The 15,210-nt window shown below is 43.7% G+C and overlaps 1 protein-coding gene across 1 annotated transcript in view; it reads right to left on the bottom strand.

Annotated features, from left to right (window-relative positions):
* LOC128664195 (aldo-keto reductase family 1 member B1) overlaps positions 1-15,210 on the bottom strand; it is a 64,312-nt gene that overhangs the window by 23,139 nt on the left and 25,963 nt on the right. Inside the window, exon 3 of the mRNA XM_053718960.1 lies at positions 14,961-15,077. Coding sequence (XP_053574935.1) covers positions 14,961-15,077 — 117 coding nt within the window. The remainder of the gene's footprint in view (positions 1-14,960; positions 15,078-15,210) is intronic.

Here is a 15,210-nt window from a genome sequence, read left to right as displayed (position 1 = left end):
TTTACACAACGTAAGAACGCCTCTCTTTTTATCTGGTCTACAGACAATCGTGAAAGAAGAAACCTTCCCCTTTTTTTTAAAAAAAATATTTTATTAACTGAACATCATAATAAAAAGAACTTTAAATGAGAAACAAACCGTCCTAAACAAGGTCCTTAACATTGACCAAGAACCTCCAGGACCACAACAATTCACCATTTGACTTTCCAAAAATGGATAGTACTGTGTCTTTAATTTTGAAATACACTTCATAATTTTCACAAAGATTGAGCTGAACCTCAGGTCACATCTGAAAATGTAGCAGAAAAACAATTTATGCTTACCTGATAAATTTATTTCTCTTGTAGTGTAGTCAGTCCACGGGTCATCCATTACTTATGGGATATATTCTCCTTCCCAACAGGAAGTTGCAAGAGGATCACCCAAGCAGAGCTGCTATATAGCTCCTCCCCTCACATGTCATATCCAGTCATTCGACCGAAACAAGACGAGAAAGGAGAAACTATAGGGTGCAGTGGTGACTGGAGTTTAATTAAAATTTAGAACTGCCGTAAAAGACAGGGCGGGCCGTGGACTGACTACACTACAAGAGAAATAAATTTATCAGGTAAGCATAAATTATGTTTTCTCTTGTTAAGTGTAGTCAGTCCACGGGTCATCCATTACTTATGGGATACCAATACCACAGCTAAAGTACACGGATGATGGGAGGGACAAGGCAGGAACTTTAAACAGAAGGAACCACTGCCTGTAGAACCTTTCTCCCAAAAACAGCCTCCGAAGAAGCAAAAGTATCAAATTTGTAAAATTTGGAAAAAGTATGAAGTGAAGACCAAGTTGCAGCCTTGCAAATCTGTTCAACAGAGGCCTCATTCTTAAAGGCCCACGTGGAAGCCACAGCTCTAGTGGAATGAGCTGTAATTCTTTCAGGAGGCTGCTGTCCAGCAGTCTCATAGGCTAAACGTATTATGCTACGAAGCCAAAAAGAGAGCGAGGTAGCCGAAGCCTTTTGACCTCTCCTCTGTCCAGAGTAAACGACAAACAGAGAAGAAGTTTGTCGAAAATCTTTAGTTGCCTGTAAGTAGAACTTCAGGGCACGGACTACGTCCAGATTATGCAAAAGACGTTCCTTCTTTGAAGAAGGATTAGAACATAATGATGGAACAACAATCTCTTGATTGATATTCCTGTTAGAAACAACCTTAGGTAAAAACCCAGGTTTAGTACGCAGAACTACCTTGTCTGAATGAAAAATCAGATAAGGAGAATCACAATGTAAGGCAGATAACTCAGAGACTCTCCGAGCCGAGGAAATAGCCATCAAAAATAGAACTTTCCAAGATAAAAGTTTAATATCAATGGAATGAAGGGGTTCAAACGGAACACCCTGAAGAACTATAAGAACCAAGTTTAAGCTCCAAGGAGGAGCAACAGCTTTAAACAGAGGCTTAATTCTAGCCAAAGCCTGACAAAAGGCCTGAACGTCTGGATTCTCTGCCAGACGCTTGTGTAAAAGAATAGACAGAGCAGAAATCTGTCCCTTAAGCGAACTAGCGGATAAGCCCTTTTCTAAACCCTCTTGTAGAAAAGACAATATCCTAGGAATCCTAACCTTACTCCATGAGTAACTCTTGGATTCACACCAATATAAATATTTACGCCATATCTTATGGTAAATTTTTCTGGTAACAGGTTTCCGAGCCTGTATTAGTGTATCAATAACCGAATCCGAAAACCCACGCTTTGATAAAATCAAGCGTTCAATTTCCAAGCAGTCAGCCTCAGAGAAATTAGGTTTGGATGGTTGAAAGGACCCTGAATTAGAAGGTCCTGCCTCAGAGGTAGAGACCAGGGTGGACAGGACGACATGTCCACTAGGTCTGCATACCAGGTACTGCGTGGCCACGCAGGCGCTATCAGAATCACCGATGCTCTCTCCTGTTTGATCCTGGCAATCAGTCGAGGTAGCAACGGAAAAGGTGGAAACACATAAGCTATGTTGAAAACCCAAGGGGCTGCTAGTGCATCTACCAGCACCGCTCCCGGGTCCCTGGACCTGGATCCGTAACAAGGAAGCTTGGCGTTCTGGCGAGATGCCATGAGATCCAGTTCCGGTTCGCCCCAACGATGAATCAGTTGAGCAAATACCTCCGGGTGAAGTTCCCACTCCCCCGGATGAAAAGTCTGGCGACTTAGAAAATCCGCCTCCCAGTTCTCCAAGCCTGGGATGTAGATCGCTGACAGGTGGCAAGAGTGAGACTCTGCCCAGCGAATTATCTTTGAGACTTCCAACATCGCTAGGGAACTCCTGGTTCCCCCTTGATGATTGATGTAAGCCACAGTCGTGATGTTGTCCGACTGAAATCTGATGAACCTCAGTGTTGCCAACTGAGGCCAAGCTAGAAGAGCATTGAATATTGCTCTTAATTCTAGAATGTTTATTGGGAGGAGTTTCTCCTCCTGAGTCCACGATCCCTGAGCCTTCAGGGAGTTCCAGACTGCTCCCCAGCCTAGTAGGCTGAGATCTGTTACAATCGTCCAATCTGGTCTGCGAAAGGTTATTCCTTTGGACAGATGAACCCGTGACAACCACCAGAGAAGAGAATCTCTAGTCTCCTGGTCCAGATTTAGCAAAGGGGACAGATCTGAGTAATCCCCGTTCCACTGACTTAGCATGCATAGTTGCAGCGGTCTGAGATGCAGGCGAGCAAATGGCACTATGTCCATCGCCGCGACCATTAAGCCGATTACTTCCATGCACTGAGCTACTGATGGGCTGGGAATGGAGTGAAGGATACGGCAAGCATTGAGAATCTTTGATAACCTGGACTCCGTCAGGTAAATCTTCATCTCTACAGAATCTATAAGAGTCCCTAGAAAAGGAACCCTTGTGAGTGGTAACAGAGAACTCTTTTCCACGTTCACTTTCCACCCATGCGACCTCAGAAATGCTAGAACTATCTCTGTATGAGACTTCGCATTTTGAAAACTTGACGCCTGTATCTCGGGGCCGTAGCTAACCCGAAGGGAAGAGCTACAAACTGGTAATGCCTGTCTAGAAAGGCAAACCTTAGGTACCGATAATGATCTTTGTGAATCGGTATGTGAAGGTAGGCATCCTTTAAGTCCACTGTGGTCATATATTGACCCTCTTGGATCATGGGTAGGATGGTCCGAATGGTTTCCATCTTGAACGATGGAACCCTTACGAATTTGTTTAAGATTTTCAAGCCTAAGATTGGTCTGAAGGTTCCCTCTTTTTTGGGAACCACAAACAGATTTGAGTAAAACCCTTGCCCTTGTTCCGTTCGCGGAACTGGGTGGATCACTCCCATCACTAAGAGGTCTTGTACACATTGTAGAAATGCCTTTTTCTTTACTAGGTTTGTTGATAACCTTGACAGATGAAACCTCCCTTGTGGAGGAGAAGTTTTGAAATCCAGAAGGTATCCCTGAGATATAATCTCCAACGCCCAGGGATCCTGTACGTCTCTTGCCCAAGCCTGGGCGAAGAGAGAAAGTCTGCCCCCCACTAGATCCGTCTCCGGAAAGGGGGCCCTGTCTTCATGCTGTCTTAGGGGCGGAAGTAGGCTTTCTGGCCTGCTTGCCCTTGTTCCATGACTGGTTGCCTTTCCAACCCTGTCTGTAACGAGCAGTAGTTCCTTCCTGTTTTGGAGCGGAGGAAGTTGATGCTGCTCCTGCCTTGAAATTACGAAAGGCACGAAAATTAGACTGTTTGGCCTTTGATTTGGCCCTGTCCTGAGGAAGGGTGTGACCCTTACCTCCAGTAATGTCAGCAATAATTTCCTTCAAGCCGGGCCCGAATAAGGTCTGCCCTTTGAAAGGAATATTCAGTAGTTTAGATTTAGAAGTTACATCTGCTGACCAGGATTTAAGCCATAGCGCTCTGCGCGCCTGTATGGCGAATCCGGAATTCTTAGCCGTAAGTTTGGTTAAATGTACTACGGCATCCGAAACAAACGCATTAGCTAGCTTAAGCGTTCTAAGCTTGCTCAAAGTCTCATCCAATGGTGCTGTGCGAATCGCCTCTTCCAGAGACTCAAACCAGAATTCCGCTGCAGCAGTGACAGGCGCAATGCATGCAAGAGGCTGTAATATAAAACCTTGTTGAGCAAACATTTTGTTAAGGTAACCCTCTAATTTTTTATCCATTGGATCTGAGAAAGCACAGCTATCCTCCACCGGGATAGTGGTACGCTTGGCTAAAGTAGAAACTGCTCCCTCCACCTTAGGGACCGTCTGCCATAAGTCTCGTGTGGTGGCGTCTATAGGGAACATCTTTCTAAATATCGGAGGAGGGGAAAAGGGTACACCAGGTCTATCCCACTCCTTACTAATAATCTCTGTAAGCCTTTTTGGTATAGGAAAAACGTCAGTACACACCGGTACCGCATAGTATTTATCCAGCCTACATAATTTCTCTGGGATTGCCACTGTGTCACAATCATTCAGAGCCGCTAACACCTGCCCTAGCAACACGCGGAGGTTCTCAAGCTTAAATTTAAAATCTCTGAATCCGGTCTCCCCGAATCAGAACCGTCACCCACAGAATGAAGCTCTCCGTCCTCATGTTCTGCAAATTGTGACGCAGTATCAGACATGGCTCTCGTGTCATCGGCACGCTCTGTCCTTAACCCAGAGCTATCGCGCTTGCCTCTTAATTCGGGCATATTGTATAATACTTCTTTCATAACATTAGCCATATCATGGAAAGTGATTTGTAAGGGCCTTGATGTACTTGGCGCCTCAATCTCACGCACCTCCCGAGCGGGAGACGAAGGTACTGACATGTGAGGAGAGTTAGACGGCATAACTTCCCCCTCGTTGTCTGGTGATAATGTCTTTATCGGTACAGATTGACTTTTATTCAAAGTAAAATCAATACAATTGGTACACATATTTCTATTGGGCTCCACATCGGCTTTTGAACATAATGAACAAGCAGATTCCTCTGTATCAGACATGTTTAAACAGACTAGCAATGAAACTAGCAAGCTTGGAAATCACTTTCAATAAATTTACAAGCAATATAAAAAACGCTGCAGCGCTTTTAACAAACACAGTTGAATAACAAAGAACTAATTCAGTTATAGTTAACAATTCTTAACGGTAAATGTATTAATTAGCAGAGGATTGCGCCCATTAGTAAAAGGATGAGTAACCCCTCAATACCCAAAAAAACTGATATTATTTAAGATTTTATCACAGTCAAACACACTGTCACAGGTCTGCTGTGACTGATTACCTCCCTCAAAAACGAATTTTGAAGACCCCTGAGCTCTCTAGAGACGTCCTGGATCAAGGAGGAAAAAGCAGGAAGACTGTGCTAGAATTTTAACTGCGCAACAAGGCGCTAAAAAAAAAGTTCCCTCCCACTCATATTACAACAGTGGGAGACCTGATATAACGGTTACTATGCAGAAAAAACCATGCCCAAAAAGGATCACCAAAGTACCTCACAAAAACGAATAACATGCCAGTAAACGTTTTAAAAACAAACTTTTTCAATGTCATGCAAAGTTATCACTAAGCCTGCTACCAGTCGCTTCTACTGCAGATAAGGCTTAAGCAGTATTTCAGTATTAACAGTATTTTCTCAGTCAAATTCTAGTCCCTAGAAAATAACTCAACTGCGCATACATTTATCAGCCTGATACCAGTCGCTACTACTGCATTTAAGGCTGTACTTACATCATATGGGTAACAGCAGTGTTTTCTTAGTCAATTCCATTCCCAGAAAAATTGTACTGCACATACCTCATTTGCGGGGTACCCCGCATGCTATTCCCCTTTTCTGAAGTTACCTCACTCCTTAGAATGTCGAGAACAGCCAGTGGATCTTAGTTACGCCTGCTAAGATCATAGAAAACGCAGGCAGATTCTTCTTCCAAATACTGCCTGAGATAGAAAAAACAGCACACTCCGGTGCCATTTAAAATAAACTTTTGATTGAAGAATAATTAAGTAAAAACTCCAACTCCTCTCGCGACCACCTCCTTTGTTGAGGGTTGCAAGAGAATGACTGGATATGACATGTGAGGGGAGGAGCTATATAGCAGCTCTGCTTGGGTGATCCTCTTGCAACTTCCTGTTGGGAAGGAGAATATATCCCATAAGTAATGGATGACCCTTAGACTGACTACACTTAACAAGAGAAATAAACCTACCTACAGAAGGAACATTAACAAATAATAGTCCCTCTGTAAGCAGTGCTGAAGACAACAATAAAAAAACCTCACTGCTGCAAAACAGTGTAGTAGAGAAGGCATCCGGTATTATACCAACGCCAATTCTATACTTTGTTTAATTAATATAACATTGTCTTAAAACTTCCCTGCACAGCATCAGGGAAGGACTGCGTATCACCCCGATACTGAGTGTGGAGCCTAAAGTTCAAAGAGAATACACATACAGACTACCCTAACATTGATAATACTGTAACCCGCTTTGAGCCTCCCTGCTGAAATAGTCTAACACAGCAGAGAAGGCATCCTACCCCAGAAATTTGAACGGATCTAAAGGGCGCTACAATGGCGCGCATCTAAACTCCACCCATCGTGGGCGTACCTAGTAATAGGTAAACAGAACTCCCGGCTACTAACTAAAATAAGCCGACAGGAGAAATAAGCGCGCCAACAATGGCGCTCAACATCCATAGTGGGCGTGACCTGTTAAACATCGGGGAGTGCAAGATGAGGCCATCAGAGGAGTAAAATAAACTAAGATAAACAAAACTCCCGGCTACTGATAAAAGGGAAGCCAACGGGAGAAATAGCCGCTCAAACAATGGCGCGCATCATTAGCTCCGCCCATCGTGGACGTTCCAGCTAAAACTTCCTCGGCGGTAAGCTGGCTAACACGGAGCCGGTGCCATGCAATAAATAAACAGAGCTCCTGCATTAGTAAAGCAAATGTAGTTGCACCAAGCACACAGAGCCCTAGACATGAAGCCCATCATGAGTAAACAGGCTAAACTGCCTCGGCGGCTAAAATGTTCAACATGGAGCCGCCGGGAGATGCAAGCACCAACTCGTAATATATAAACAGAGCTCCTGTTAAAGTAAAAAGAGCAAATATAGCTGCAGCAAACACACATAGGCCCATATATGTACTCATGTGAAAACCGGCCAAACGACTGCAATAGGAAAACACAAGCCGTTAGGAGTCTAAACAAAAACAGAGCCATTCTCCACGTCCTCCAGTGCCTGCATTCACTGCCCAAAAACCTATCCTGACTCCGGAGGAATAATGGTATTTAGTGTCCAAATGAAGTGTAAAAGGTGCCAAATTTTATGTGTACCTTGCTGCTTCTGGATCAAATATAAAATTTAGCATGCAAGGTCCTCTGTTCACCTCACATTGGCCTGTGGAACAAAAAGGAAAAGTACTGAGTATATTCTCTTCCCTCAGACTTTTACAAGTAGGGCAGCAAACCAAGTATGGGAGACACAGTGAGAATTATGTCCCACAAGTTCCCATTGCTTTGAAGCCACCAAATGCTTCTCTTTTTGAACTGAAGAGACTGATTTGGTCTAGGCTAAACCCCAGAACAAAGTAGCACACTGTGGCACCACTTTAAAAATAATAAACACATGATTGAAGAATCTATAACTAACACCTCACACTGCCTCTTCCTATCACTAACGCAGGCAAAGAGAATGACTGGAGTGGGAGGATATATAGATAGAGATAGATAGATACACACAAATATATACACAGCTCTGCTGTGGTGCTCTTTGCCTCCTCCTGCTGACCAGGAGGCGATATCCCATAAGTAAGGGCGAAATCCGTGGACTCGTCATATCTTGTAAAAGAAAGAAGTAGCCATAGCTTACGTTAAGCTGAAGGCTGACGAAAAACCTTAGTCGTCTGTAAAAAGAATCTTAGTGCACGTACCACGTCCAGATTGTGTAGAAGCTGTTCCTCCTGAAAAGAAGGATTAGGACACAAGGAAGGAACAACAATCTCCTGATTAATGATCCAGTCTGAAACTACTTTAGGGAGAAACCCTAATTTAGTATGTAAACCCACCTTACCCGAATAAAAAAAATAAGGAGACTAATACTGTAATGCCAGATAACAACTTAATATCTAAGGAATGCAGCGGCCCAAACGAAGCCCCCTGAAGAACCTTAAGAACTAAATAAGACTCCAAGGGGAAGTAAATGATTAGACACAGGTCTGATCCTGGCCAAGGCCTGACCAAACGATTGTACGTCTGGGAAATCCACCAGACATTTATGTAACACAATAGACAAGACAGCTATTTGACCCTTTAGGGTAATTTGCCGATAATCCCTTCTCCAAACCTTCTTGGAGAAAGGACATAATTCTAGGAATCCAAACTCTACTTGAAGAGTAGCCATTGGATTCACACCAGTATAAATATTTACGCCATATCTTATGGTAAATTATCCTAGTCACAGGATTAAGAGCCTGAATCATGGTCTCAATGACGGAGTCTGAAAATCCACGCTTGGATAAAATAAAACGTTCATCTTCAAGTAGTCAGCTTCAGAGAAACTAGACTTGGATGAAAGAAGGATCCTTGAAATAGAAGGTCCTTCCTCAACGGAAGTCTCCAAGGTGGAAGAGGTGACACGTCCACCAGGACTGTATACTAAATCCTGCGAGGCCACGCCGGTGTAAAGAGGATCACTGACGCCCTTTCGTCCTTAATTTGAGCCATAACTCAAGGAAGAGAAGCAAACTGAGGAAATGGGTATGCAAGACTGAAATTCCAAGGTACCACCAGAGCGTATAGCAGTACAGCCTGAGGGTTCCTTGACCTCAACCCGCACCTCGGAAGCTTGGCATTCTGTCGAGAAGCCATGAGATCCAATTCGAGAATCAGGCTGGAAAAATACTTCCAGATGGAGTTCCCACTCCCCCGGGTGAAGGTCTGCCTGCTTAAGGAGTCCGCCTCCCAGATGTCCACTTCTGGAATGTGGATCGCCGACAGACAGCAATTGTGAGTCTCAGCCCACTGAATGATCTTGGCTACCTCCGTCATGGCCTCCCTGACGTTGATGTAAGCCATTGAGGTTATATTTCCCGACTGGAACCTGATGAACCAGGCCGAAGCGGATTGAAGATTGCTCTCAATTCCAGATTGTTTATGGGTAGAACAGACTCCAACCGAGCACATTGCTCCCCAGCCCAAAAGGCTGGCATCTGTTGTCACAATCACTAAGGAAGAACTGTGAAAGCAGGTTCCCTGGGAGAGAAGATCCTGAGACAACCACCAAAGTAGAGAATCCCTTGTCTCCTGCTCCAGCTGCAACCACGGAGACAAATCCGCATACTCTCCGTTCCACTACCTGAGTATGCTTCACTGCCAAGGTCTGAGGTGGAAACGGGCAAACGGGATGATGTCCAATGCCGTTATCATCAGCCCAATTACCTTGATGCACAGGGCTACTGATGGCCGAAGAGAGGACTGAAGTGCTAGGTAAGAATCGAAAATCTTTGATTTCCTGACTACTGCCAGACTTCATTGATGAGGAACCCAATATATTCTCCAAGAAGACTATACCAAATTTTCCTTCCATCCGTGAGACCGGAGGAAAGATAACCACATTTCCGAGTGAGATCTTGCTTATTGAAAGGAAGGCGCCTGAACCAGAAAGTCGTTCAGATAAGGTGCCACTGCAATGCCCCACACTCAGAGCACCACCAGCAGGGATCCTAGAACCATTGAGAAAATTCTTGGAGCTGTGGCAAGGCCGAATGGAAGAGTTTGTCTAGAAAAGCAAACCTTAGAACTTGAGATGGTCCTTGAGGATGGGAACATGCAAGTAAGCGTCCTTTAAATCCACTGTGATCATAAACTGACCCTCTTGGACCAAAGGAAGAATGGAACGAATAGATTCCATCTTGAAGGACGGCACTCTGAGAAACTTGTTTGGACTCTTGAAATATAAAATTGATCTGAAGGTTCCCTCTTTCTTGGGAACCACGAACAGATTGGAATAGAATCCCAGACTTCGTTCCTGCATTGGAACAGGAACTATCACTCCCTGGTCAGAAAGGTTCCAGTACACAGTGTAAGAACGCCACTTTCTTTCTGCAGATAATTTTAAAAGCAGAAACCTGCCCCTGGGAGAAAAGGTCTTGAACTCTAGTTTGTATCCCTGGGACACACTGTCCACCGCCCAGGGATTTTGAACATCTCATACCCAAGCCTGAGCAACAAAGGAAAGCCTGCCCTCCACAAGATCCAATCCTGGATCAGTGGTAGGCCCTTCATGCTCTGTCTTTGATTCAACAGCAGGCTTCTTGGATTGCTTTTCCCCTATTCGAAGACTGATTGGGTTTCCAGGAAGGCTTAGACTGCTCCTGCTTGGAAGAGGGAGTGCAAAGATTTCCTGGGTCAATATGGCAAAGCCTGAATTCCAACTCCCTGCTACATCATCTGAAGGGAAGCATCTGTAATAAAGGAGATGGCTAACTTAAGGGCCTTTATGCTATCCCTTCGAGAGGGGTGTCTGTTCAATAGAATCAGACAACGCATCAAACCAGTACGCTGCCGCACTGGAGCCAGAAGTCATACAAACCACAGGTTGCCATTGTAAACCTCCATAGGGTCCTTAAAGGAATAACTATCCCCTATGCGAATAGTCCCAAGACTCCTTGATGGAGCTTGCTATGGGAAACATCCCTTTTTTAAACAATAGGAAATGGGGAAAAAGGGATATCCAGTTTCTCCCATTCCTTAGCAATTATCTCAGTAGCCCTATCTGGTACAGAAAATACGGCACGTCAAAATATTTGTATAAATTTACTGGACTTTTTAGGATTGACTACGCCGTAGTGTCAGAGTTGTCCAGGGTAGCCAAAGCCTCCTTAAGTAACAAACGGAGGTATTCCGGCTGAAACCTGAAACAAACAACTTCAGTATCAGATAAATCTATTACACAGTCTGAGATTTTTTCCTCAGATTCTACCGACGAATGTTCCTCTTCAGGAAAGAAACAAACATTCGGAATAACTACAATCAGTAACATTATTCACTGATGGAACACATTTCCCTTGCGCCTTCCCCGCAGCATGGGGAAAAACAGCAAGATAACTCCAGAAAGAGTTTGAGAGGAAGTGCAGGGCACTGCATGTGAGGGCTGTAAAATTGGGACACTTGAGGAGAAATGTGCGGCATAAATTAAACCTCGTCAATAGACTCCTGAACAGCATCTGCCTTAGGAGTTGGCTCCGAAAAAGGTCTATCTGAACAACTTAACGTTCTCACATAGATGAACAGAAAAGATTGGCGTTTCCACATTGGCATCAGAGCATTAATTTTACAAGAGACATCTAGAAGGATCTCTTGTTCCATTCTGACTCACAAAGGATGAATTATCAAATAAACAGTTGACATTTAATAAAAATGAAAACAAAACGTTACTGTGTCTTTAAATTTTAAAACATAACATTTTATTTTAGCGTGCAGGAGGTTAAACAGGTACTCATATGCAGCAGAACCTCCTTACACCTCAGCAAAAGTTAAGCTAAGGTGTCCATCTGTCCTGACACCAGTTACATTTCTGCAGCAAAAGGTCCAGAACTCAGCTGTAGCGCTGTCCAGTCCTCACGCAACTCTGATTATCACTAAACACTGCCCTTTTCCTTCCGTTTCCTAACAGGAAGTAAACAGTGATAACTAAGTGTTGTAGAAGCATGTGCAACCTAAATTGGTGCCACACATAGCTCCGCCCATCATGGGCGTTACCAAGGCAATCTGCCGGTCGCCATTATTATTGTCTTTTAAAGTTAAGCCACCGAGAGGAAACTTAACAGTCTGTAAGCCTAGAGACAAATTGGGTCTATCGCTTGGTAGACAGCAACTTAGTCTTAAATGTAACAGAAACATTCACCTCATACTGAGCCATTTCTTTTTCCACAGTCCTAGTGATTTAAGCCCCCAGAGTGAAAAACACCTAATATCTCCTCAGCCCCAGTGCCTGCTTAAAAAGTGCTCACGTAAATCTCCTCCCTTTACAAATAGGAGTCTCTATGTCCCTGGTAAATAAATAAAGTGCTCCACTTCCTGAGATCTTTCTAATTCCCAGACCCAGAATAAAAAGAATGTATGCTTACCTGATAAATGTATTTCTTTTTTGACACAATGAGTCCACAGATCATCTCAATTACTAATGGGATATGCACCTCCTGGTCAGCAGGAGGAGGCAAAGAGCACCACAGCAGAGCTGTTAAATAGCTCCTCCCTTCCCTCCCACTCCAGTCATTCGACCGAAGTTAGGAAGAGAAAGGAAAAGCCAAGGTGCAGAGGTGTCTGAAGTTTACACTTACCCATAACCTGTCTTAAAAGAACAGGGCGGGCCGTGGACTTGTGTCAAAAAATAAATAAAATTTATCATGTAAGCATAAATTTTCTTTTCTATTTTAAGACACGATGAGTCCACGGATCATCTCAATTACTAATGGGAGTCAATACCCAAGCTAGAGTTCACAGATGATACAGGAGGGACAAATCAGGATACCTAAACGGAAGGCACCACTGCACGAAGAACCTTTCTCCCAAAAACATCCTCAGCCGAGGCAAAAAAGTGTCAAATTTGTAAAACTTAGAAAAAGTGTGAAGAGAGGACTGTCAGGATGCCAGGAATCAGACTGAGACGAGAAGTGCAAAAATAATCACACCTTTATTAATAGCAAAAAATAATAAAAAGTCCACAAGTCAAATAACAAGCCAGGAGTCAAAACCAGAGTTGGTAGTCAGACGAGCCGAGTCAGGAGCCAAAGCAAATAGTCAGACGAGCCGGAATCAGGTCTGAGACAACGCAAAGGCAAAGCATACTGAACAGAGGCCCTTAAAATAATAAGTGATGACATCACAATTCTGAGACTGGTGTGCATCATCCTGTTTCCCATGGATGATGCACACCAGTCTGGCCATAAAAGGAAGTGCAGGAAATGAGCAGCATCCCCCACAATGCACCATAGTCAGGAAGAGAGGTTGAGTAAAATGGCTGCCAGCAGCATATGGCAAACACAACAGGGAAAAAACCCTGACAAGGACCAAGTTGCATCCTTGCAAATCTGTTCCACAGAAGCTTCATTTTTCAATGCCCATGAGGAAGCAACAGCCCTAGTGGTTTTCCTTACTAAGCAAAAAGGACAAACTTTTTTTCCCCCAAATGAACCTCTGCACCTCAGCAGCCTGCTGAGGTGCTCCTACCGTGCTTCACAAGAGACCAGATCCCCAGATGAGCCGTACTGTCACAACGATGCCTTCAAAACTCCAAACCGGGTAAACCACGCCTGTACTAGAAGCGCATGAAAAAGCAGTTAAATGCAGCTCTAGAACAGATCGTTAACTTTCCAAGATTAATGCCGCACTAAACCACTCACTACAACAATGCTCTGTAAGTGGCGCGAAAATACAGGAAGTAGCGCCCATCGTGGGCGTAATAATGCCTGTCAATCTCTTCACCGAGAAACCATAGTGAAACCACCGGAGCCCTCCTCTGTAAATTAGCCAGCATAACTCCAGCCCCAGTGTCTGCTAAACACAACTGCCCACACACTTTCCCCATGAAAGTAGGCAAAGTCCCAACATAAGAGTCATCTGCCACAGACCCCCCTTATGTTCCTGAGTGCTAAATAAAAATTCTGAGACTCCTTGTACTCCTTGTGCCTGGCAGTAAGGCAGCTCCCAGGCTTGAGAGGTCCTCTCCCTCACATCGGCCTGAGGATGAAAAAAAAATGCTGAGTCAGTGAGAACCTCAGACTGAAGGATATAGGGCAGCATAATATGGGAGGCGCAGTGAGAATTATGTCCCACAAGATCCCATTGCTCTAAAGCCACCAAAGCTCTACTGTAGAGACTGACATGGACTGCGGCTACACCCTAGGACAAAGCAGCACTCTCTGGTACTACTTTAAAAATAATCTCTTGATTGAATAATCTAATCTAACACGTAGGCAAAGAGAATGACTGGGGTGGGAGGGAAGGGAGGGGCTATTTAACAGCTCTGCTGTGGTGCTCTTTGCCCCCTCCTGCTGACCAGGAGGTGAATACCCCATTAGTAATTGAGATGATCCGTGGACTCATTGTGTCTTAAAAAAGAAAAGTCAGCACTTACCTTTTAAATCTGCCAGACAGCTCACCAGGTTTGAGAGGTCCTCTCCCTCACAAAGCCCTGTGGAGAAGGCTATCAGGAATAGGGCAGCATAAATATAAGGGAGGCGCAGTGAGAATTATGTCCCACAAGTTCCCATTGCTCTAAAGCCACCACTGCTCTACTGAAGAGACTGATATGAACTACGGCTACACCCTAGAGCAAAGCAGCACAATCTTGTACTACTTAAAAAAAATAAAAGAAAAGATTCTTAAATCAAGAGTTTAACACCTAACATTACCACCTCCTTGTTCTTAGTGTAGGCAAAGAGAATGACTGGGGTGGGAGGGAAGGGAGGAGCTATTTAACAGCTTTGCTGTGGTGCTCTTTGCCACCTCCTGCTGGGCAGGAGTGATATTCCCAACAGTAATTAATGATGATACGTGGACTTATCGTGTCATTAGAAAGAAATAATTTTATAGATTACATAAAGATGTTAAAAGGACCAGTAAATAAAGTAGATTTGCAAAATCAAAAAATGCATAAGACAATGTAATAGCACTTAGAAAAAGATCTAATACTCATTTGAAGTTTAGACTAACAAATTTCAGTTATGTCTATTCCCACTACCACATGTGAGCCATCAGCCAGCCAATCACAAATGCATATACGTATATTTTGTGACTTCTTGCACATGCTCAGTAGGAGCTGGTGATTTAAAAAAAGTGTAAATATATAAAAATGAATGGAAGTAAACTGGAAAGCTGTATAAAATTGCCTTCTCTATCTGATCATGAAATTTCAATCTTGACTTAAGTGTCCCTTTAAGTAAACAGTAGGTGGGTTGGCAGAGCACTGCACCTTAAATCCTGTAGGCCAATGGATAAGATAGAGATCCAAATAATCCAGCTTCAGTGCAGAGAGAGTCTTCTGAACAGCCTCCTTCACTAGGGACTTGTCATGGAAAGTCGACCACAGCTAAAAGATGCAGAGGGGAAAAAAAAATAAATAAACAAAATTAAAGATATTGTGTAGCCAGAATCCAGAAAGTAGTCATAGAACGTGTTTAATTAAATGTGTCACCTCTTTCAAAAACAGGATAACACAGTAA

The sequence above is a fragment of the Bombina bombina genome, chromosome 6 (genome assembly GCF_027579735.1).
Source record: "Bombina bombina isolate aBomBom1 chromosome 6, aBomBom1.pri, whole genome shotgun sequence".
In the NCBI taxonomy this organism is placed as follows: Eukaryota; Metazoa; Chordata; class Amphibia; order Anura; family Bombinatoridae; genus Bombina; species Bombina bombina.
The sequence above is the reverse complement of the archived record's forward strand: the minus strand, read 5'-3'. Positions and strand labels throughout refer to the sequence as shown.